The sequence below is a fragment of the Sebastes umbrosus genome, chromosome 8, assembly GCF_015220745.1.
Source record: "Sebastes umbrosus isolate fSebUmb1 chromosome 8, fSebUmb1.pri, whole genome shotgun sequence".
Taxonomy (NCBI): domain Eukaryota; kingdom Metazoa; phylum Chordata; class Actinopteri; order Perciformes; family Sebastidae; genus Sebastes; species Sebastes umbrosus.
The window spans coordinates 31,091,016-31,116,126 of NC_051276.1; the positions used below are offsets into that span (position 1 = coordinate 31,091,016).

The 25,111-nt window shown below is 41.2% G+C and overlaps 1 protein-coding gene across 4 annotated transcripts in view; it reads right to left on the reverse strand.

Moving 5' to 3' along the window:
• cltcl1 (clathrin, heavy chain-like 1) overlaps positions 1-21,490 on the reverse strand; it is a 31,094-nt gene extending 9,604 nt beyond the window's left edge. For 2 of the 4 annotated variants that reach the window (XM_037777429.1, XM_037777427.1), the window contains exons 1-19: positions 21,014-21,489; positions 10,650-10,857; positions 8,157-8,425; positions 6,786-6,947; positions 6,459-6,572; positions 6,196-6,369; positions 5,914-6,111; positions 5,254-5,454; positions 4,994-5,146; positions 4,355-4,477; positions 3,788-3,925; positions 3,545-3,709; positions 3,187-3,367; positions 2,871-3,034; positions 2,648-2,773; positions 2,407-2,549; positions 467-701; positions 259-381; positions 37-182 (exon numbers count right to left, since the gene is read on the reverse strand). In XM_037777429.1, coding sequence (XP_037633357.1) covers positions 37-182; positions 259-381; positions 467-701; positions 2,407-2,549; positions 2,648-2,773; positions 2,871-3,034; positions 3,187-3,367; positions 3,545-3,709; positions 3,788-3,925; positions 4,355-4,477; positions 4,994-5,146; positions 5,254-5,454; positions 5,914-6,111; positions 6,196-6,369; positions 6,459-6,572; positions 6,786-6,947; positions 8,157-8,425; positions 10,650-10,857; positions 21,014-21,055 — 3,065 coding nt within the window. In that variant the 5' untranslated portion in view covers positions 21,056-21,489. Of the gene's footprint in view, positions 1-36; positions 183-258; positions 382-466; positions 702-2,406; positions 2,550-2,647; positions 2,774-2,870; positions 3,035-3,186; positions 3,368-3,544; positions 3,710-3,787; positions 3,926-4,354; positions 4,478-4,993; positions 5,147-5,253; positions 5,455-5,913; positions 6,112-6,195; positions 6,370-6,458; positions 6,573-6,785; positions 6,948-8,156; positions 8,426-10,181; positions 10,185-10,649; positions 10,858-21,013 lie in introns of all 4 variants that reach the window. The other 2 variants (XM_037777426.1, XM_037777428.1) reach the window with 2 other exon arrangements.
• Between the last annotated feature and the right edge of the window lie 3,621 nt (positions 21,491-25,111).

Sequence of the window (25,111 nt, forward strand, 5' to 3'; positions counted from 1 at the left end):
TATTATGATGCCTAACAAGCTGAATGTCTGCTGTACCGGTGTTCACTGAAGACGGAGTTATCGAGCACAATCTTCTCCAGCAGTTCGATGAGCTCGTTGGGAAGGTCTGCAGTCATGAAGGCCTTGACGGTGACTGACACCTCCTCTGGGTCCTGGGTCTCCGACAGCGCCGTCTGCACCACCTGAGATCAGATAGAAAACAAACATAAAACACTATTCAATCACAGCCTGCATCACTTCAGCTGGAGGACGCCTGACCTGGTCGATGAGTTGTCTTCTGAAGGGGTTGTTCTCTTCCAACACGTTCGCCCAAAGGTCCGGATCTTTCCGTCGCACCAGATACCGAGCCTCGCTCTTGAATAAAGAGTTCTCATTGCACACCTGAGAAGAAAAGATATAACGTGATTAAAGATTCATCCATGCTGGAGTTATGTAAATAATCATCTACTTAATGTGATGTACATACTTTGATGAGGTCCAGGTCACATTCTCCTCTCTCGTAAGCAACACAGGCCAGGTGGGGGTCCCTCTTCTCGCAGTATTTTCCCACCACGGCGCTGTCGTAGAACGTGTTCTCCTTCAGGAAGCGCTCGGGTGTGTTGTTGCTGTCGATGTAGATCTTGGCCAGGGCGTTGTGGGTAGCCGGCTCCTCGCATCCGTCGTGGATACGGGATTCCAGCCACGTCAACAGAAGTTTTAACCTGAGAAGATGAGGGAAAAAAACGCACTGTTTTGAATATCATCTTAACTAAATCACATAATATGCAGCATTTAGAAGAATCTTTCAACTAATGTGCATCAATATTTAAGGGAGAATGCTCTCTAACCCTCAATTATGTTACTGTAGTGTAATGCACAGACACATCACTAGATGTCAGTGTTGTGCATCCAGCAGTGTCATGCTATACTGGAAGTATTCATGTTCACATTCACTCTCTAATACAGAGGTGTAACAATGGGTTTGCAATGAAAATAGCTTCGCTGGATAAAGAAGAGCACATTTGTTGAGCCTTACTGAGTATCTGCGTAAAACACAGGCCTCCAAAAATCCAGAGAGAATCAACATCGGTGGCACCTTGTGTGCTAAAATGAAAATATTTATGCCATCTTCTGTAGTGGAGAAACTGCTGAGCGAACACAGAGCAAAAGACAAACACAAGAGCCCACATATTTCTTCATATTTACTTATCTGCATATTTCAGTCACCTCTGTTTGTCTTTCGCTCTGTGTGTGCATTCAGTGATTTATGGATATCAGACGCTATAATAAATATTTAAATTTCTGCAAGCAACGTGCGTCTAACTTTATTTCTGTTGATCGTCTCGAGCAGTATTGACAAAAAGATGATTGTTTTTCATGTCTCGTCCCAGAAATAATGCATTACTACGATCTTTTATTTATAGATCAATTTCTCTCTGGAATAATTTGCCTCAAAGTCTCTGCTGCATTGTTAGTAAATCAATGTTTAAAAAGAAACAAATGTTATCTAAGACTGTAATTTGTTTGCTGTGGTTGTATTTGTTTTGTTTGGTACGCAACCTCAAGGAGTCCTATTAAGTTTTATCTGTAACTAGTTATTTTCTAAGGTTTTTATTTGTATATTTGTATGGTATCTTAACATGGGTGTTTTAGCTGGTTTAGATTAGCTGGTCGCTATGGCACCAATTAATGGGTATCCTTAATAAAATGAAATCAAGTCAGTATTTATTTTTTGACTTCTGTGACTTGAAGATCGCCGTTTTCTGTCTGTACTGGATAAACATACGGTATGAAGCGGTTCAACAGAACATAAACTGGTTTTGTCTTTCAGTGTAAGGGCAGCCAATATAACCACTACATTACATTTTTAAAGAGGCTCAATTAAACACCTATTGGGTACCTACAGAGATGCATAAGATGCTTTTGCAACAGGTACCAAGTTACTTTGACACGCAAGTATTAACCAGATGTTGCATCCAATGAGACATACAGAAGCAACTATGCAAACTGACAAGAAATAGCGGAAGTAGGGCTGCACAATTAATCCAAATTGTATCAAAATCTCAAAATAGCCTATTGCAATGTTCAAATCACAGGATGAGGAGGAAATCGCAATATTTGTTAAACAGGAAATGTTTGTCAAAATACCATTTTAAATTAAATATTATGGTGCAGCAGAGATGTCCTGGCCTCCACGTCATATTCTACAGACGTAAGAAAACATCTTTGTTTGGTACAGATTCCCTCAAAAATCACACCATAATTACTTTAATATGTTTTTCAATGAAAATGGGACTAATGATGTAAAATATATAATTTCCTCTAATATCGCAAAGCATATTGCAATTGCAATATCAGTCAAATTAATCGCATTTAGATATTTTTTTTAAATCGTGCAGCCCTAAGTGGGAGTCATTTATCATTTACCTGTTCCTCTTCTCTACCTCCTCCACCAGCTCATCGGTGGAAAACTGCCCTCTGACCACCATGATCAGGTTCTTAATGACATCCTCAGTAGCATCGACATCCAACAGACCGCCTATCACCACCGGTAGACGACTGGGGTTCACCTGAAAACATGTGCAACGAGTTGAAAATAAAGATGTCAACATACAGCCCAAATATGGCTCAAATGAATATAAAGTCTCAGCTGTAGTGTTGATCTTACTTTCTGTACGTAGATTTCAATATATTTCTGCAGATTGTTGCGGTAGAGGTAGAGCACCAGGTCGTGGACGAAGTCAAAGCGATCACACACAATGATGAGAGGAAGCTGGTCTGTTAGCTTGGCCTCCTAAAAATAGAAGAAACATGAGATTAAACTGCATGAAACGGGTACTACATCACAAAACTGCTGCTGAGTGATAAAATCAATCTTCAATCGTTTTTACCTTGAGGAAGTTTTTAACCCTCTCCGGGTCGTAACAGTTGCTCTCTCTACAGATCCTCTCCACTTCTTTGATCTGGCCTGTTTTGCAGGCAGCCTGGATGTACTTAAAGTGAACGTCGGGCTCCTGGCTGAAATTCACAATCGACCCAAGGAAGTAAAACAAGCCTTGAATGGAGACGGCGGGGGGGGGAGAGGGAGAAACAGCACACAAGTCAGCTCAATCTATGATAATTTACAGCCTAAATTTAACACATTCTCTTGCTCTAACATGACCCAGAAGTGCACCCCGCCCCCCCCCACCCATGTGTGACACCTACCCTCATAACTCTTGTAGGATTCAAAGAGCTCCACTAACGCCTGCGTCCCCAGCTGCTCGTGGTACTTAGACGCTACCTGGACGCAAAGCTGCAGGTTCTGCCTGATGTTGGCTGACAACATGGCCCTTAAACACTCCAACGAGTCCTCTACTGATAAAGAGCCAAAGAAGTTCACCAGCCACTAAAAGGAAAAGAGATAAGAATAAGGAAAAAGACAGAAAGTGAGACAGAAAAGTAAGAAGGGAGGACAAGGAGAGAGGGGTTTAAAGGGCATTTTCTCGCATCATCACAAGCAAAGGTGGCTGCTCCCGAGAGAGCGATATTCTGAGGTGTGACCGAGCATCCACAGGCTGCATACCTCAGGGTTGAGCAGATGTGTGTGCACCACAGCTCGTTTGATATCGTACAGGTCCGTGTAGTGTTCAAGAGCTCTCTGCAGCAGACCTGCCTTCTCGCACAGCTGGGCGACGTGGGGGCGGTCATAGTGGGTGAACATCTGGTTCCCCAGGATTGCATCTGCTACCTAAAAAAAAACACACCAATCGCGTTCAATATTGGCAAAGGTGAAGTTGCTTTTTGTAACCAGGACAGGAGTGTTCACCTGGGGGGCGTGTATGAGGTTCATCTCAAGCAGACGTGTCTGTAAGTGTCCTTCGGCGGGGCGGTTGTTCTTCAGAGCGTCCAACAGGAAGGAAGTGCACTGCTGGACCAGGTTGCCCTCCATGAACACATCTACGATCTACCAAAGGGCAACAGGAAAAACAAACAAATGTTAGATTCCTACCATCTGTGAACTATGATTTGAGTTAGCACGCATGGCAAGATTAGAGCTGCACACCATTAAGAACCACAGGCCCGGTAGCCAGATGTTTCAGCTTTTCTTATTTAACAACATCTGTGGAGGCTACAGCTGAAAATGGGGCGTGCGTGTTGACTTAGAGAAGCATCAAGTTCTCTGGTTGAGATCTGGATGGAGCGGAGCGATGATGTGGCTTTAAAAGGAGGAGGGGGGGTCACTGACTCAGTGGATTCCTGGCATTGCTGGCACATCTGGAATAACACAAATGGAGGCTCCCACACACACTGGGCACTTTGTGTGTCTGCGTACATGTGTGGGGGTAAGACGTAACATTGTAAATCTCTAGCGAGTGTTGGTGTGTGTTGTTACCTGGTTGATGTTGGCCAGCGGCTCCTCGTCCTGGACCAGCATCTGGGCGAACTGCAGTCCCTGGTCTGGATTGACACGCATCACATTTCTCAGCAAAAACACCCAGTCTGGGGTGTAGCCCACCTACAAAAGTACCGTCGATAAACCGGATAAAAATGCAATTCTCAATCCAGTAATAATGAATTCATACAAAGACACCTACTGTGCATTCCAATTATTTTAATTCTATTTAGTATGCCAGAGGAAAGATTTAGTATGTCCCAATACATAGTATGTCAAATGCAAAAATACCAGGATGTCCTGCTACATCCAGTCGCATTTTACAGTGTGCAAGCCAGCATGCTTTTCTGGCTATTCTGACCCACAATCCTATGCAATGTTATGACAAAGTAGTCTATCCCAATTGTATGCATACTGCATGCAACAGTACGTACTAAATGTAAAAATAAAAGGATGCGATTTGGAGCGTAGCCCTAGTTTTATAATCTGTACTCAATATACAAACTCAATAAACATCTACCACAATATGTTTCCACCAAATAGCATTGTGCAGTGTTTTCTCATGCATTATGAATTATACATGCAATGAATGAATGTGTTTTCAATGCATAGTTAAATAAAGGAATGCTCCTTGATTACCTTTTTAGCATACAGCACAATCTTCTGGAACTGGCCGGTCTCAGCAAAGCACTGGATGACCTTGCTGGGGACGTTAGCTCTGAGGTACACACTAAGAGCGAGGGTGGGGTCGGTGGCCTTCACCAGGTCTCCCAGCTCCTCTGAGCACTCCAGCTACAACACATACACAGTCACAGTTACCAGTTAATGATCACTGTGTGTAGATGATACTAAATGGTAAGCGAGCAGTATTTATAGGTGTTCTAATCTTCCGGTCCTACCTTGTCCTCCTTCAGCCACTTCTCCAGTAGCTGCTTGCGGCCCTGCTGCAGGACGGGCCTGCACAGCTCCAGAGACTCAAACTTGTTGAGCTGGCCCTGATCCAGCAGAATACCAAAGTACTGCAACAGTGGAGAGGCCTGACCCGGCTGGGCCGGGACACTCTGAAACTTTCGGATGGTCTCTGACGTTCGCAGGATACCCTGAAGGGGGGAAGGATGGCCAAGAACATTTACTACGTACTTTTACGGACTTTTTACAACACTGAATCACAGTGGGTGTAACTGCTACAGTGTTTAAATCATCACCAGATAAATACTCTATAAATTGATCTACAGTAAAGGAACAGTGTGTAGTATTTCGGGGGATCTATGAGCAGAAATGGAATATAATATTCATTATTATGTTTTCATTGGTGTATAATCACCTGACACTAAGAATCGTTGTGTTTTCGTTAGCTTTAAATGAGCCCTTCATATCTACGTAGGGAGCAGGTCCTCTTCACACCACTAAATCCAGCCAAATCCTACACCTTGTACCTTAAAGTACAAATGTAAAAATGTCTGAACCTTTCCCTAGAATTGTTTCTGTCTTTTTGCCATTGCATCTGCTACACATTAGGATGTGTAAACACTAGGATGCAGCAGTAGCTACAGGCGTACCTTGGGTGCTGATGCAGCAATCTTCGCGGCCTCTGAATAACTTCCCTGGGCGAACAGAGTGTTGAACTTCCTGGCAAAAATCTCCTCCGCCCCGGTGAGATTTGACCTCACAGCTATCCTCAAGGCTAGATCAGGGTTCTGCAGCACGTTGGTGGCGTAGTTGACAATGTTTTCCTCTTCAACACACACTGACAACACCTGGACAGAAAAGATAAAAACATATAAATACTGCTCAGTAGATCAGTTTTCATAAAATGTGCCGGTTTACTGCTGGTTTCTCACCTGGCCCTTCTTGTTGACCCCGATAATTCCCGAGGTGGCTTCATGAGGGGCCGTTACAAAGATGGTCTCCGCACTGATTCGGTTCATGTAGATGCACACTCCAGACTCCAGGTCATACAGGTGAATGTAACCATACTTTGTGATCAGATATATCACACCGTGCTTATTACCAATCTGAGGAGAACGAACAGAGACAGAGATTTATCAGCAGTCAGCCTTATAGTTTACCCAAAAACGATTAAGCAGCAGGGGTCTGTCCCTACCTGCATGGCTACAGGGAAGTCTGTCTGGGCCTCTGGAGGGAAGAACACATCCACTGCTTTCTTAGCAAACGGCTGGTTTCCTGTAGCTGGCTGACCGACTTCAATGATGTGCAACTGGAAGAAGAAGAAAGCCCACATTAAGAGATGACCACAGAAAAGCAAATATAAACATGAAGGACAGCAGAGGGGACTCAATGCATTACTAATAAACTTCTTGATGTCAACATGTTGGAGCTATTTTGCAAATCCGAGCTCTTTGTCCAGAGTCTAAATACACTGTGACAGTATCATGAGTGATATCCTTGTGTACGGTCTCGGGGCCCTCACCTTTCCCCCAGCCTGTGAGCGCACAGCGAAGCAGAAGAGAGTGGAGGGTTTGGCATTCCCCTCTACTTTGAATTCCCCAAAGGCAGCGGCGTGGCCCTCGATGGGCTGGGACACTTTCCTGTCAACAGAATACAGCTGCATCGCCCCAACCACGCGGTTTTGCTGCAGGACAAAAAGAGACGAAGCAAAGAGAAATTAAATAAATTATTGATGCTTTTAAGTCATTAACACTTAAAGGAATAGTTCTACAATTTTGGGAAATCCGCTTATTTGGTTTCTTGCCAAAATTTGGACAAGAAGATCGATATTATAGCCTGAAGTCTCTGCTGGTTGCTGGCAATCTCATAGTGACGAGAAAAAATAGCAGCCCGTAATCCTCAGTAGAACCACAACTTGTCGTTTTTGCAAACCAAACAAATGAGATGTTGTTGACATGTTAATTAGTCAACTGTAGACCTATTTTCTAAGGCTGTCCTTGACCAAAAGAATTCTTAGTTGACTAACACTCAAACGATTTTGTCGACTAATCGATTAGTTGATTTATATATATTAGTTGACCACTTTAAATCTTGTGTTTACCAGAGATGTGCTCATAAGTTTCTTGACTACGTTTTGATCCTGCTTGGATCTTCGTCGAAGTAAGATCGAAACATAGCCAATAAAAATATTATGGCATGGAGTAGTGTGCAGGCGTTACCTTTTTCTTTACTGACACTGTTCTGATATCCTATAGCACGTACATGATGTGCGTATAATTCTTCTTCAGCTCATACGTTTTTTGGAAATAAGTCATTCAGCATGAAAAAAGCATATAAAATTACTAATCGACTAAAGAAATCTCCTATTATTTTGGTACACTTGAACAGAAAGTAAATAAGCATATTTTCCAAAATGTCAAACTATTTCTTTCAGATCAAAACAATGGGAGAATGTCTGAATCTCTTCTTCTTCCTCCTTTTCCAGTCTGCAACCAATAAAATCATTCTTGACACCATCATGTCATTAATATCGCCCCTAAAGCTGTTTTGATTTACATATTTTTTTCTGTTTTAAAACAACTCACAGCCATCGACTCTGAACAGGCTTAATTCATCATTTGTAAAGCTGGCATCTCTGCATGTATCCACTCTGGAAAGTGTTTTTTAGAGCTGTGGTTCTGGGTGTGAAAATGCAGGATTAGTGTGGCCAGAAGGGGAAAAACGGAGAGATATCTCAGTGTGGACTTTTTGTCCTGTGACGCTGTAGATAAAGGATCAGACAGAGTCATAAATCATGCTAATTCCTTTCAAAGATATTTTTCTGTCATGTGCACTTCCACAGTGTGAGGCATGAGTAAACACGCCCGTGTGTGTGTGTGTGTGTTTTTAATACCTGAGCAGAAATCCCTATCAGCAGCAGCCACTTCTGCTGCTCGTCAGTTCTGTAGTTGATGATCTGACATCCCGCCAGGCTGGCATGACGATCGAATACTTTGGTGGGTTGGGAATCTCCCTCCATGCTCCAGTGGAAGACGGCGGTATCCGTCACCAAGGCGACGGTGTTTACCGATATCCACTTCCAGAACATGACCTCCTCCGTCATAGTGTGAGCTTTCACCTTACTCTTCATCTCGATGTTGAAGATCTGCAGCGTCTTGGCAGCTGAGGGAGGCAAACAAACAGAGACAGGAAGTGAGACAGACGGGCAGCGAGAAGTTAGAGAAAGACATCAGTAGACTCAACACTATCTATCAATAGATAGCAGAGCTGGGTAATGTCACTTCTAATTGAAAATCTGAATAATTTCACACATTTACCTCAATGACAATGAATTAATGATGTCTTATTTAACGCTGGTTACAAAACACTACTGCCTGTGTAGCATTTTATAACAACTACGACGACTAAAAGTCAGTATTTTCTGCTGAAATCATTTTCATGTATGTGTTTTACTATAAATACTGGGCTATTTTTTTTTATCTTGATGTATAAAAAGCAATTTTAGCATAAATAATGACTGAAAACCTTTTAATCAACATTTCAACTGGCATGTACATGAATATGTGGATGTTTGAGATAAGAGGCTGTTTTGTTTTGTCTACATAAATATACTTAATTTACTTAATTTAGCTCCACTTTGTGCAATGACAATAAAGGAATTGTATTCTTAAATAAAATAAATAAATATATAAAAACATGACCCTAGTGCCTGCCTCTTGTCCCAAACAGCACTCCCATAAACACAGCCAGGAAATATTTGACCAAACAGATTTCCTGAAATGTATTTTGGTATCTGTGTATTTTCACTGTTCAAGGCAGCCCGTTCAGTTTCACCCAAATCATTAAAAAAACACACATTTACTCTCCTCTATCTTGTGGTATCCAGCCACATACATATATAGAGGTTTGGTTTTATTTGCGCAGGTTTCAAGATATCCGTGTCTGAAATTTCTGCCAACAACTCAACACAATATAGATAAAAAGGAATGTTCTTTGTGGAGTTTACAGCATTGAAAAAGTATATTTAAAAAACTGCTGCTCTGAATAATTCACAAACCTCCATATGAACATGTTTGAATGGAAATACTTTGTTACTGAAGTACTTTTTATTTGGGAGTACAGCAAACTGTATACAGCATGTTCTGTGGATTATTTAGAGCAACAGAGACATAGTTTCTGTTAAAAATATGTTGTGATCACCACAAACTAAATGCCTCCACTGTAATGATGAAATCTCACACACAAATATCTCACAAGCTGGGCAAATAAAAAAAAAAACTCTCTGCATAGCTACATACCACCAGAGGACAGAGAAAGGTCTGTTTTTTGTCATTGCGGTTACGAAGGTTTTATAGCCCGAGGAATCACCACTGTGTGCACAGTAACCTGGTCAACACTTCAGCTGACCTCTGTCTTCTACAGGAGGTAGATGGCAGCTTTAAGAAGGTCATAATGAATGAGTAACTGAATAAACTTGGAGATACAGAGCTCTAATACTTTCATATGACCAGTGAAGTTACAGCGAAACAAACAGGTGAGGTAATGCATGATTCAGGTGACTGTATGATGATACACTGATGGCATCCCTGATATGCAGATCTGATATGGCTCACTCAGGCGTGCAAAGACACACACGGTGACCCGACTCTTTTCAGCCAGTAATATCTGATGATGCATACCACACATACACCCCACCAGCATACAACGAGTCATGCTCACACATGTTTAGTTCTCATAAGGATATGTAGGATGTGTGCTAGCAGGTGAGGTCGGAGCAGGGCTGTGATACTGAGATTATAGAAGTCATTTGTAAACTTCTGTTGATTGATCAGTGGTCAGAAAAGCTCATATGTGGGAAGCTTTTATGAGAGAGACGTGGCTGTAGAGGGGTTAGACAGACAGTCAGAAAGATACTCACCGTCTGAGAAAGGACAGAAAGCAAGGGAGAGAAAGCAAAGTGTCAATCAGGTAAGAACGAGGAGACAAAGATAGACCAGAAGGGAAAAGGGCAACTGGGGGCAACATAATCCTCAGAGGGAGAGAGAGAGAGAGAGAGAAGCATTATAGGCAAATCATCCTGATCAGCGCTTGTGTTTGTGCTCTAAGGGCTGGATTCAGTAGCAGAAAATCAATTCCCTCAACCAATTTAGTACATTCAGGCAATAGAAGTGAGTGCACTCTACATATTTACAACACTGACGGAGCATTAGTCATTGCATGACCCACAGCAATACTAGCAGATCTGTTAGAACTAGAGAAAGAAACAGACTTCATCCTGGGAATTTAAAACAACAATAATAACCTCAGCGCTGATTTTTCTCACAGCAACAACAGTATTTCTGGTCTAATAGCCAGCGGTGTGGTTGCATACAGACTATACTCGTACCTTTCAGGGCGATGACCTTGCTGGCGGGGTTCATGATGGCGCTGTCGGCAGAGATCGGCCTCCTGATGGGGTTGGTGGGGTCGGACATGTCCACGATCACCACCTGGTTCTGCTCGCCCACCTTCTCTCTGATGCAGATGAACTTGTCCGACTCCATGGTCAGGTAGCTGAACCCGATGTTGGCCGGGTTCACCCCCATGTTCTGCAACTGGAAATATTAAAAAACAGCAACAATGAGAAGCTTTACCCTGATTTCGTAACTTAACTACTTCACTATTAAGCATTTAAAACACATAATTGACTGATAACACACTACAATGTGGTTGTAAGCAGATAAACGTACATTTTGGGAGTTAATTAATGTTTCGTTTTTCATGCACTGGTCAATCTTGAGATTTTCGCTTCCATAACATGTCTTCTTTCACACTAGTGGAAAGGAAACATCCAAAATACACATCTAGGTGTTTATTTTACTACTTTGTCTCTTTGCGTCTGTAGATTTCTCCTAAATTCACCAAACTTCACATTAGATAATGCCTCATCTGCATATTGAAACATAAAATTTCAGAAAACTTGTAATACAAAAAATAATTGTCTTAATGTAAGTAATCAAATGGGGAAGTTTCATGGTGATATCTATAAGTTAATATGTTTACCCTATTCACATGTAGTGTCTTCAAAATGTAGTGAATTTTACAATCTATATCTTTAAGGGTGTTTTCTCAAAATTTGTTTTTTTTCCTCAGACTTTGAGCCAGAAATCTCCACTTCAGCAGCACTTACATCCACCAAACTTTCCAGTTTCATTCCTATCTATATTCTGAAGGTTTTTACAGAGGGGTTTATTCATGTATCATTCATATCCTGATTTATAGAACATTTTATTCCTAAAAACATGGCGAAAATTGTTTTGTTTTTTTTGGTTGTTGACAGTATTTTCCGATATTATTATTATATTTTCCGTGTTAAAAAGAAATATCCAAAATCCCCTCTGTAAAAACATTTGGTTGTTTTTTTTACCCTATTCACCTGGGGTGTCAAATACATTAATAAACACTTATAAAATATCCATATATCTGCTTAAAACTACATTATACATTTAATTCTAAATAGGGAGACTATTACCTAATAATCATTGGAAAGGATGAGCTGGTATTTGAGTCATAGTTTTAATGATTGTCAAACCAAAACATGTTAAATGAATAAAAACATGGAAGACTTCTTCATTATAGTGTGCCAACAGTTTCCTATATTTGGACTAAAAGTAAAACTCATCTAGAAGTGGAATATTCCAAGTTTTAAAACCTCTGAAGGAGTCACGCCTCCATGATGACAACTACAAAGATGCAGTGGGAAAACATACAGTACATGGCAGCAGCTGACGTTTGCCTCGCAGGGGGAAAAAAGCAGCAGCATAGCGGACCAAAAACGGCGTTTCGATTAAAATAGCAGCAGGTCTGCTCCAATTTTCCAGGGATGTCCTTAAAGGCTGTTTTCCAGACAGGAGGTCTGGTGGGAACAAGCGTGGGCTCACAGCGGACTACAGGATGTTAACTCAACAGAGCTTTAATTCACACTCTTATTATAGCTGCTTAATAAAAAGTATTTTGAGAATTATGTTTGATGACGGATGTTTTGTTTTTTAACTTGCACTCCTATTATTGTGCCCATCATCACATCTCAATTATACTGAAAAACGTCCAGCTTCACTTTATTCCAGCGAAGCCTGTGATTAAAGCCTGACGCTGCACTTAATCGTCTATGTGAGCAGCCGGGAGATTATTCAGCCTGAACCCGTTTGAAACTATATTAAAAGGAAATAGAGAAACCAAGAATAAATTTGAATATTTTTTAATAAAGCACCGTCAGCAAAACCGATTCATAATTCAGCGTATTTTCTTTTCTAATGAGAAGAAGTCCCCAGACGCAACAACACACCAGAGAGAGACTGAGCTGATGTCAACATGAAACCCTCCACCTTGGCTAACGGCGGCTGAACAGAGGAATTATTGTGCACATTGTCAAAATGACTGTGAAGTGAGAGGACAGACCCAAACACTCTCTCTCTCTCTCTCTCTCTAGGATGACTGCACTGACTGCATTATGCAGTCTGAGGCAAGCGGAAAGGAATCCTTACACCCATCACAAGGACTGTTCTATCTCTCAGTTGGCTGGTGGAGCAGGACAACAAATCATGACCGCTGCTGAGCCATTTAAATCATCTCCATAACAGGAAGGATGTATCATCATCAGCATCAGTCGGGGGTGGACGGAGGGGTCACAATGAAAGAATAAAGAAAAGTTTGTTCATTATTTATATCCGAGAAATTACATTTTTAGATTTACCAACTACACCAAGTAGATAATGTAAAGCTGCATTAATCAATATCGTTTATATTAACAGTGGATCAAATCACTGTGTGTAATGTGAAGGGAGTTTTCAGTGACAAACTAACAGAGAATTATGACTCTTCAAAGCTCTACAGAGCGTTTTAACCTCTTTTAGCTTGTTGTTTGTGTTTTATAACCCACAAACTCCACATAAAACAAAGTTTTAACTATGATCTTATTGTTTTATTGTTCTACAAACTTCTGCTGTCCAAATTAATGAGACCAAGCAAGCTGAAAATATAACAAATAGCAGATGTCTCATGCACTGCATAACAGTGGGACACAATTCATATCTTCAAACGTCAGTTTAAAGCTGAAATGCGTCATTTGACAGAAAACTGAAGCAACAAAAAATATATTTTGATAATCGATGACTTGTATTAAAGAACATATTTACATGCTGTCATGTTCAAAAAAACATGTATTTTCCTCATACTGTCTGCCTGAATATGCCTGTTTTTACCCTCTGTCTGAAATGCTCTGTTTTAGCACCTTACAACAGAATTGCGTTGCTAGGCAACAGCTTGGGTCCCTGTTTACTTCCTGTCAGCTGATGTCATTCACATACACTGTAAATGGAAATATGGTGCCTTCAAATGAAACTCGTGAGCTCGTATTTACAACATGGGAAGTCGTGTACACAATATGCTTGGGGTTCAAGTGGTTAAGTCGTGAAGAACGCAGCTGCTGAGCAACGGCAATATTAACGTTACTGTCGGCGTCTAGAAGCCACAGAGGCTAACAATTTAGCAAGCTTGCAAACGGATAATATAATGCAGGAAATGCAAAGGCATAATGACAGAGGAAAAAGATGACATATTAGACATATTATAAAATTACGAAGAAAAACGATATACGACTAACATCACAATATATTCACTTATTATGTACCGAAAAATGAACTTCCATGGCCTCCGCCATTTCTGACGTCAAGAAACACGTAACTGTGTAATGGTCTATATATTACATATTTGTGACATTACAAATCCTGATAATAAAAAAGACATGAAAATCTCACTTTTTACAATATGGGTAACGTTTTCAAGCAAAAACACTCGGTTTTTCAATTTTTAATTAAATATGATTGGATTTTGGACTATTGGTGTAACAAAATTAACCAGTTGAAGACTTTGTCTTGTGCTCAGGGAAACTGTGATTGGCATTTTTCACTTCTTTACGGCTTTTTATATAAATAATGTTGCAGATGAATCAATAATGTTAGTTGCAGCTCTGCACCATTTTGGTTGTTTTATACAGTATATGATTTTGCATATATAAGCCATATTGTGATGAGGATTTCAACCACTCAGCCGCAACTCAATGCACAGTTGGTTTCTGTGGAGTTATGGGGACGTACACGATAAAGACCTGAGGGAGGATTGGAGCCATATGCTGCATTTCCTCGAGACTGCCAAAACTATCTCTGGGCGTAGAGGAGAAGAGGGAGGGAAGGGAAACCACAATAAAGATAGTGGGGGAGAAGAAGGACGGGAGTGAAAGGAGGAGCTCAGGAAGACACAGTCCAGAATCGTGCTAAAATCGAAGGGTGTTAGGAGGAGAGAACCAGTGTGAAGGAGAGAAGCCAGAGTGATAAATGATCCTTTTACGAGATACGAAGAAAGAGGGATGAGATGAGAGTATGTCTGAACAGCGCAGTTCCAGTAACACAGACCTTTCGCAATCTTCGGCTCAGGGTGGGGCAACTGACTCACCGGAAGAAAACCCCCTCGCTCTCCTTCCTAGTAGAACATTCCAGACTAAAATCACACTTTAGCTACAACCTACGGCCTCCTGTGACCCATAAACTACCTCTCTAGTAATACACCTTCACACACAGACTCCTATAAGTCCTCTTCCCTCAACAGCATCACAAAAATATCACAATAACAAAGGCCACAGCTGAACTTAACTGATGATACAGCGTTGACGGTATTTGGTGAGTCACAGACTGGGTGGACGCAATGCTTGCTGAGGCACTGACTCGTCGCATCAGCAGCTGAGGATTTTGGGTTCATGAGAAGATAACACAAGCACAATCAAAACGGAGGAACGCAGCAAAAAGACGTGGAAGTGTTGCTACTTCACACTTTCTTACGCAAGAGGTAGCTACAGATGGTATATAGTCTATAGGTGAGGAGGTAGATAATACTGATGATTAAGAAAGAGCTGCTCTAATTCAGGATGAAATATGTGTATTTGAAAGAAGTGCACAACCTCCAGGTCTGAGAAGTGAAGCTAATGCTGAAGTGCCTTAACCTTGCATTCTTTCTAACAGCCAGCAGGGGGAGACTCCTCTGGTTGCAAGAAGAAGTCTGATTGTATAGAAGGCTATGAGAAAATGAGCCTACTTCTCACTTGATTTATTACCTCAGTAAACATTGTAAACATGAGTTTATGGTCTCAATCTCTAGTTTCAAGTCTTCTTCAATACAGCATGATGTTCATTTAGTAAATTATGGTCTCATATAGAGTCAAATAGACCATAAAGCAGGGGATGCTTTAGGGCGTGGCTACTTCGTGATTGATTGGCAATGTCCGGTTTGGGAGTTGTCAAAAAAAATGGAGACCGCCAAAATGCCAAACTCAAGGCTTCAAAACGGCAGTCTACAAACCAATGGGTGATGTTACGGTTACTACGTCCACTTCTTATATACAGTCTATGTGTGAAAGGGGTCGCTCGTAGCGATAAACCCACAGGTAACTATCCCCTCAGTTCTACAGAGTTTTATAGCGTCTTTCAGCTCATTGTTTTGGTTTTCTAGCCTGCAACTTTACTGTTTCTGCTCTCATCTGCCCTCTAAAAACGTTTAAGCCCAGCAGACAGACAAAGGGAATGACTAGCTGGTGAACATAGTGGAGCATTTAGCAGCTAAAGAGAAAGATATTTAATGCTGGAGTTGGTGGAGATGAAAAAACAGAGCTAAAAAGAGAGAGAATATTGGTCTAACATCCATCAGTGGACAGAACCCTGACTCCAGATAAATGCAGATGTTGCTCCGTATCTGATGGATGAGTAAATTAACAACTGCTGACTAACATGATTTTTTATTTTAATCGTAAATAACAATTCAGTAAATGTATATCTATGTATTTATTTGTTACATATTGTTTTATAAAGTTAGGAAAGCAATGTTTAAGTTAAGGCTGATGTTTCCTTACACATAAAGGAATGATCCCAGTCACTTCCACACAGTGAGGCATACAGCTTATACATTAAACACTGGAATCGGATCGGTATTGGGACTGAAAAAGTCGGATCGGTGCATCCCTAATAATATGTCAGTGTTGTGTTTACAGCTCGTTTCTGTGGCCTTCAAGCGACCAAAATATATGAATATCTTTGGATTTTGTTGGGCTCAGGGATATTATATTAAACATTTTTCAGTATTTTTCTGACATTTTATAGACTAAACAATGAATCGAGTTATCTAGAAAATAATCTGCACATGAATCCTTAATGAAAACAACCATTAGTTACAGTCCAGTTCTAACAGTATGTGACTAATCTAACATTACAGAGACACACAGTGTGCGTATTGTTAGTGTGAATGACTGCTCTTTCAACGCATTCAGTTTTTGGTGACTGAACACAGACGCTCATCTTCGCCCCCCCCAGCCACTGCTGCGGTCACAGATGTGTCCTGTTAGACCGCTCTGTCATCCTGCTTCCTATCCTGATGTGATTTGCCGGTCTTAAATAGGGCCTGCTTACCTCATCTGCCCATCACTTCCGTTGACGCGGCATCATTTCATCAGTGCAGACAGATACAGCAGGATGCTGTAAACAGCCGCAGAGCAGCAGCAGGTTGGACTCTCCTAACTCAACCGGACAGGACAATGTTCGGGTTGCTTTCGGAGCTGCGGGACATTTTTGCACTTACACAGTACGTAGGCTGCTGCACTGACAGCCAGCAGCAGAGCCACAGAAGCTGCAAATGACTCTCACTTTAGCACTTTCATAATTCAACAGACCATTCTGTCTTCCTTCATCTTGCCACCAACATAATCAAAGTTTGGAGGCCACAGCTATGAAGCCCCACACATCCCAACTAGGGCACTGGTCCATTTGGTCAATTAACAGCACACTTTGACACCCTTATACACAGCCTGGACCTTGGATCATAAATCACAGCAAAGTAAACAAGCAAGGTAGACAAAGAGTAATGACACAGCTACTGATGTGGAGTGAGACAATGAATATAATTTAATCTCTTACGGCTAAAACAATAACTCTAAGATGCAGGCGTCATCCTCCACATCTGCATTAAAGCTGCAGTGGGTAGAAATGGAGCAAATATGATTATAAAACGACACTATGTCCTGACACTAGTGCATGAGACAGGTAATCTGAAAAAAATATCATGTTCCTCTCTGTCCGCCGGTGCTCCTAATGTCATCTGCAAGATTTCACAGAGCGGAGGAAAACAATCAATCAGAGCCGAGCTGGAGCCTCCGATCAAACGGTCAAACTAGGCAGCGCTGATCAAATATGAATCAATATTCTGTTACTATAATGACTATTTCTCTCCTCAAATGTTTTCAGAAACATCTTGTAGTGTACTGTTGAGCTGTAAAATGAAAAAGGTTATGACCCGGCAGCCATGTTGAGATCAGGTTGAGGAAATACAAAGCACCGCCCACCAGCCTGAGCACAAACTTTCTCCTTTTACAGCTAAACAGTACACTACAAGAAGACTACTGAAAACATTTGAGGAGAAAAATAGGCATTACAGTAACAGAATATTGATTCATATTTGATCAGCGCTGCCTAGTTTGACCGTTTGATCAGAGTTCCTAACCCTCCGCTCTCTGAAATGACCTGTGATTGGCCAAAGTCTCCCGTCACGGGCTAGATTTTTTAAAGCCTGAAAACAGAGAAGTCTAGTTATCTCTCAGAACACTTGAATTACAATATGCTGAAAGGTTATTATGGCATTTTTGCCCAATGATGCCAACTATATTCTGCTTACTGCAGGTTTAAACACCAGAGTCGTGTTAAAGAACTGTTTTGAGTGGACTAACCGAGACGTTTGGAGCATTTTGGTTTGCTCTTCATCTCATAGCTCAACAGGCTGGTACTTCATCCTGAAGCCATGTTACACTCATGAACCCCGGCGCAGACTGCAGACACTGAGCTGTAAATACCACACCAAGAAAAAAAAAAAAAAAAAGCTAAACAACTTGAGGCCCAAAGTCCTGGGTTTGCAAATTCCAAGCATTTTTCACTCTGCTGGAGCCACCTAGATTCACAGAGGGATACGAGCGGGGCAGAGCTGAGGATTTCACGGTGGAGGTGGAACGTAAAGCAGTCTGCTGCTTATCACTGTCAAGGCTTTGAGGGTTTCTTAGGAGATGTGTAAGGGAAAGGTATGTGCTGTTGAGAGCCATCTGAACTAATAAACCCAGACATTGCCCGGTTCTGCGCTGCCCTCCATCAGAGAGCAACAGGCCCTGTCAGTGAGGAGAGGAGCCTGGTGGCTCTCTTGGCCTGCACAGTTTTTTTGGAGGATAAAGGATCTTTGGCTGACGATAGTGGGGCTACTGGCCAGAGGAAGGGAGCAGAGAGCGAGAAGGGGGGGGTGGGTGGCGTTTTTTTTTCTAGTGAAAGGCCATTTCACTGCCTGCTGTTACCATAACAACAGGCTACAGACGAGGGGAGGTGGAGGGGTGCGTCACAAACTTTCTCTTCTGGCTGCAAGACACCAAGCACTGCTATGGGACAACGATTATCAAACACTTTAACTAGAGATATAAAAAACATAAGGGTGCAAAATGGAAATAGTTCCTCCGCAGATGATCAAATAACTGGCTGTTTGTTTTCCTTTTTTTTTGTCACAGATTGTAAAAGGTGCATTTTGTATGTTTTGTTTTTTTTATCCACCAAGCAAAGACTGCAGCTCTCTTGAAGCTGCACAGATGCTCCTCTGGCATGAAAACGCCAACAAGTAGAGCAGGGAGACACGTCAAATCAATATTATATTGATGCCTGTAATATGAAACTACATTGCATTTCAATCAAAACCTCAAAACATACTTTTATTCTTTAGCTTTTGGCTCGGCATGAGAGTTTAATCCTTTTTCCTTTACTATTGGTCTTAACGCTTTTATTATTTTAATGTCCTGCTGGTTTTAAATTGGTCTTATTGTGTTGTTTTTTATGTTTAATTGTACAGCACTTTGGTCAACTTTTGTTGTTTTTTAATTGGCTTTATAAATAAATTTGGATTGGATTGCATATGGGGGTTTGGGTTATTGCAGTATGAAGTAAATAATGTGTTTTACTGGCTAAGTGATGCAGTTTTCTGAACTTATTTAACTATAACTGAGTGAGTGCAAAACAAATGCTTCTTCACGCACCTACTGTGAAAGAACACTGTCTAAAAACACCTCGAATTAGCATCAATAAAGGCTATTATGGTTTATTATGGTTTTGTCAGTTACGCACAGCATTTGCAAACACACTGGCCGGTGTTGTTGAAGGTTATAAAGTAGGAATATGTTGCTGCAAGACATCACAACAACATGGTATAGCCACAAAGCTGGAGCGCATTACCTTATATCTATTATGGTTTTCTCAGTTACGCATGGCATTTTGCAGAGACACTGACTGTGTTGTTGTTGTTTTTGTTGTTTAAGGTTATAAATTTGGATTGATTGCATATGGGGTTTGGGTTGTTGCAGTATGAAGATAGGCTCAAATAATGTGTTTTACTGGCTGAGTGATGCAGTTTTCTGAACTTATTTAACTGTAACTGAGTGAGTGCAAAACAAATGCTTCTTCACATACAGTACCTACTGTGAAAGAACACTGTCTAAAAACACATCAAATAACATTACCTTACCTATTATTGTTTATTATGGTTTTGTCAGTTACGCACAGCATTTGCAAACACACTGTTGTTGTTGTTGAAGGTTATAAAGTAGGAATATGTTGCTGCAGGACATGACAACAACATGGTATAGCCACGAAGCTGGAGCACATTACCTTATATCTATTATGGTTTATTATGATTTTGTCAGTTACGCACAGCATTATTGCAGAGACACTGACCGGTGTTATTATTATTGTTCAAGGTTATAAAGTAGGAATATGTTGCTGCAGGACATGACAACTACATGGTATAGCCACAAAGCCTATACCATGCATTACCATGCACCATACACCATGCATATACCATGCATTACCTTATATCTACTAAGGTTTATTATGGTTTTGTCAGTTACGCACAGCATTTGCAAACACACTGACCGGTGTAGTTATTGTTGAAGGTTATAAAGTAGGAATATGTTGCTGCAGGACATGACAACAACATGGTATAGCCACAAAGCTGGAGCTCATTACCTTATATCTATTATGGTTTTTACGCACAGCATTTGCAAACACACTGACTGTGGTGTTATTATTGCTGTTCAAGGTTATAAAGTAGGAATATGTTGCTGCAGGACATGACAACAACATGGTAGCCACAAAGCTGGAGTGCTCAAGTGGCATTCAGGTCACAGTTCTGCTCCTGTTCCACCAACAGCTGAGCTCAGTTGTCTGCTGCTGCAACAGAAAGTGTGAAGAAGACGCCGCAGCGGATTGGAAATGACAGCAGCGTTTTTCCACTTGAAGGGAAAAACTGCGGCTGTTATGTATCTCCACGGACACACACACTCACACACACACACGCACACGCACACGCACACGCACTGATCCGCATTGGAGCTGCTGTATCTGACTGGTCAATTTTTTACAAGTCATCATCTGGCCGGTAGAGGAGAACTGGGCCTGTAGCTATATTGAGCAGCAGCCTGCAGCCTGCAGCTCTATTCCAGATCCCATTTAAATGCGACATGTGCCATATGTGTGTGTGTGCGCGCAGATCTTTCATATGGAGGTGCGTACATGGATACATGGATAGATGCGTAAAAGGAAGAAAAAAAACAGAAATGCAATATAATATTAGGGCTTTTTTTTTTTTTTTGCTTACCTGCAGATGTTCCTGAAATCGTATCGGCAGTATCTGAGCCATGACTGGAGGATTTATCTATTTGTGGAGAATCCGTGAGGAAGGAAGGAACGGAAAGGAAAGGGGGGAAGGGGACAGCAGCAGGAATAGAGGTGATCTGGTTCTTGTTTGTGGTCTAAAAAACGTCCCTAAAAAGTCATATATGATGTGCAGTAGTGGGTAGTCTGGGTGGCTTCCGTTGCTATCGCACGAATCCAGAGACTGCTCCCATTCAGTAGCCCCACTACGCCAGTCCTGAGTCACAAAAACTACGCGCATCCGCGAAGAAAAGTAGTGCGCCTACTGGTGCGTAAACCAGCTCATCCGCGAGCGCGTGTAAGGATAAACAGCTGTCCTAAAAAATGTTATTCTAAGTGATGACTTCTCATAAGCTCCCCGTGTTGTGGATGTATTTCCCCTCATCAGAGCTGTCAATATGTGTGCAGGATGTGCAGCTTGTATCCCTCCGCCTGCAGCCCCTTCCCCCTTCCTTCCTTCATTCCCACCAACTTCAGTGAAATCAGTGCTCGTGATCCAGCGCGCCCCACCTTTGCATGATTTCTCCAGAATCACACACACATACATCTTTCCAGAGAAGTGTGTTTTTGTATGGATGACGTATATCTGTACCAGAGAGCACTGCTGACGTTTCAATGTGTTTTTGTTTTTCTGTCCTTCCAAGGAGCTGAAACTGTTTTAGACTTCCTCATCTCATCTACTCTCATCATCATCACCATTTCCACCATGCCTGGTGCAAGCAGCAGGTTGTGCATAATTAAAAAATATATATTCTTATTAGGGCTGTCAGTCAATTAAAATATTTAATCATGATTAATCACAAATTAATTGCACATTTTTTCATTTGTTCAAAATGTACCTTAAAGGAACTGTTTGTAAGAATCAGAAATGCTTGTTAACAGCGACATCTGTGGCCATTAGGTCAACGTAAGTCAGCGTCATGTTGCTCGTGCTTGTGCTCGCTCTACATAGACATGAACGAGCATCTATCAAAACAGTGAGGCAACACACGTCAGCTAAAACCACAATATCACTCTATATTTCCTGCTTGACAGTAATGTTAACTGACATTTGGTGACATCTAGTGGTGTGGTTGCAGATTGCAACCAACTGAGTATCCCTCCGCTCACTCCTTCCTTTCCAAGACTGCGGTAACGTGAGCCGCCGAGTACAAACCGCTACAAACGCTGTTCGCCTCGTCAGACGCCATCCTCACCATAATAACGCTACTTTAGGAGCAACGGAGGTCAGACGGCGGCTGGATGTACCACGGTTTTGCACTCTGTGGCTCATGTTACTACAGTTTCACAAGCCTGAAGGAGAACTACAGTGGCCTTCAGGTAACGTAAAAAAAATGTGAAAGGCTCTCTCTAGAGCCAGAGTTTGGTGTGTCCGTTCTGTGGCAGAGCAACATGGTGGACTCCGTGAAGAGGACCTGCTCTCTAAGTAGATATGAAAGGCTCATTCTAAGCTAACAAAAACACAACGATTCTTAGTTTCAGCTGATTATACACTAATGAAAACATAGTTATGAATATCATATTCCATTTCTGTTCATAGATGCTCCGAAATGTTTCATACTGTTCCTTTAAGTAAGACTTTGAATGCAGCATTACTACAGTGTTGCTGCTTTTACTTAGGATAAGTAAAATGTCTTAATACTTCTTCCACCACTGTTAGTTTGCTATTAAGACAAACTTCCTGTTCTTATACAGTGTTAAATGCATGATGAGACTCAGTGGACACATTTCTGCACATGGAAAAATATGGAAAACAGTATACAAATTCAGTGTTTAAAAGCCTGTTAAGACCTGTCAGCTGTTTGCGGTTGGTCCAAAAAAAAAAAAGACTTCCTTTTAAAATCAACAAAGGCCTTTACACCACTGATGTGAGTCAGTGTTACACAGAGGATGTGGACAGCACAGACGTAATTTGAAATAAAAAAAGCTACTGTTCCAAAGAATCTGACTCACACAATACAGCTTTAACTTCCTCAACTGATACATGTGGTTAAGTTTCATATGGAAGGAAAGACGTAGGTGTTTTATAGACATTTATGATCATCCTGGGAAGTGTGTAGTTGGTCCTGTTAACACACAGAAAGTAACATGTTAAGAATAAAGTAGATTTAAATCTTTTTATATGGTTAATAAAGCAGAGGATCTGTTAAGTCATGTTATTAACCAGTGGCAATAGGTCTCCATGACATTGTAGTTTATGTAGTTTATTATATTTTTGAATACAAATCTCTGACTTGGGGCGTCCTCATTTGCTATGTAATTGAAATGCCTTGCCAGGGATCTTTGCTGCATGCCATTCCCCATCTCTCTCTCCCCTCATTTCCTGTCATCTTTTTACCTGCACTACCTAATGAAGGCAAAAAAATGCACAAAGAACTATGAAATTAAACCTATAATTTAAAATTTAAGATAAGATAAGATAGGATAATGTTTTTTTTAGTCCCACAGCGGGGGCATTTGCAGGATTACAGCAGCAGAGTGGTACAGTGCAAATAGCAAGAGGCCTCAGTAAAAAAACAAAATAAGATCTAATAAATAAACAAGTACACAATAAAGATATAGTCAGTATAGTTCAGATGAAGAGAATATATTAGATTTCTTTCCCGGCAGTAATCCTGTTACAGAGCTACAAGATGCCTTACACCCACCTGCCAAATCACACTGGCTCCAGGAAGTTATTTAGTACTCATTTACACCAGCGGCCTCTATGCAAATACAGCAGCTCCGGCTGAACGAGCTTTCTGCACTTTCAGCCTGTACTGAAATCCACCAGGTAACACAGTAAGACAACGTTAAACTGTGTTATTACTGTAAAAACATGAGTCAATTCTTAAAACTAAAAGACATAATGTCATGATGTTTGCTCTGTAAGTCATTTCATGGCTTTCACATTATAGCCATTAGCCTTTGCTGTAATTTTTACACCTAAATGCCCAATAAACCTACCACAAAACATCGTAACAGTTAGTTATTTAAATTTGCATAGCATTATAGATAGTCAGTGCAAGTACTCTCTTATTCACATGTTGGCGTGTGTATCGGCCGGTATCAGCAATCTCTTGTGACTTATTCCTATTTATTATTTCTTTTAGCATGTTATACTGTGTCAGTCATAATCAGCTGTTGTTTTATTGCTATATTATTATAATACTTGGGCTATGCATCTTCTATATTTGACCTATATAGTGCAGACGTTATATGTCATTTACAGTAAGTCACCCGCGCCTGAAAGTCACCGTAAAATACAATAACAGTGTTGGCGCTTATAGTTAATAAGCTGATACCACTCTGAGAAAGGTGATCCAAATGACTAGGTGTTAGATTTAACTCTGATATGTGTATAATGTTGTTTTTTTTACACTCTTAGTTCTGCTGTGTCGTACGCTGACAGGTCCAGGATTTATGGTTTGGCCACAGAGAAGGCGGTTTCACTCTGACAGGAAGCAGGTGTAACCAACAGCGTCTGGTCAGTTGCCACTGGAAGGCAACACACACAAACACACACACACACACACACACACACACACACACAAAGCTCCTGGTGTCTCGGTTAAAGCCACAAACCCTGTACTCACCACACTGACCCTCACTGACGAGCATCCATCACAAGTAGAGGTTTGAGTTCACCCAAAGGACTTCATCAACCTTTCACATGACTCCTCTAAATGAACCTCAGAAACCCCCAAATAAAGACCATAGTCTAAGTTAACTCTCTGTGCGTTTAGGATTGATCCTAAGATTTTATTATTAACATATAAATCGTTAAATGGGCAAGCTCCAGCTTATCTCTCAGACCTTTTAAAACCACATCTTTCATCAAGGACACTCAGATCCACTGACCAGTTGCTCCCCACTGTCCTACAGGTCAAAGCTAAAGCTCAGGGGTGACCGAGCCTCTTCAGTTGCAGCCTTAAAGCTCTGGAGCGCTCTGCCTCCACATGTTGGGCTGTCCCCCACCCTGCCTGTTCTTTAATCAAACCTCAAAACGCACTTTTATTCCTTGGCTTCTAGCTCGGCATGAGAATTGCCTTTTTGGTCTTAA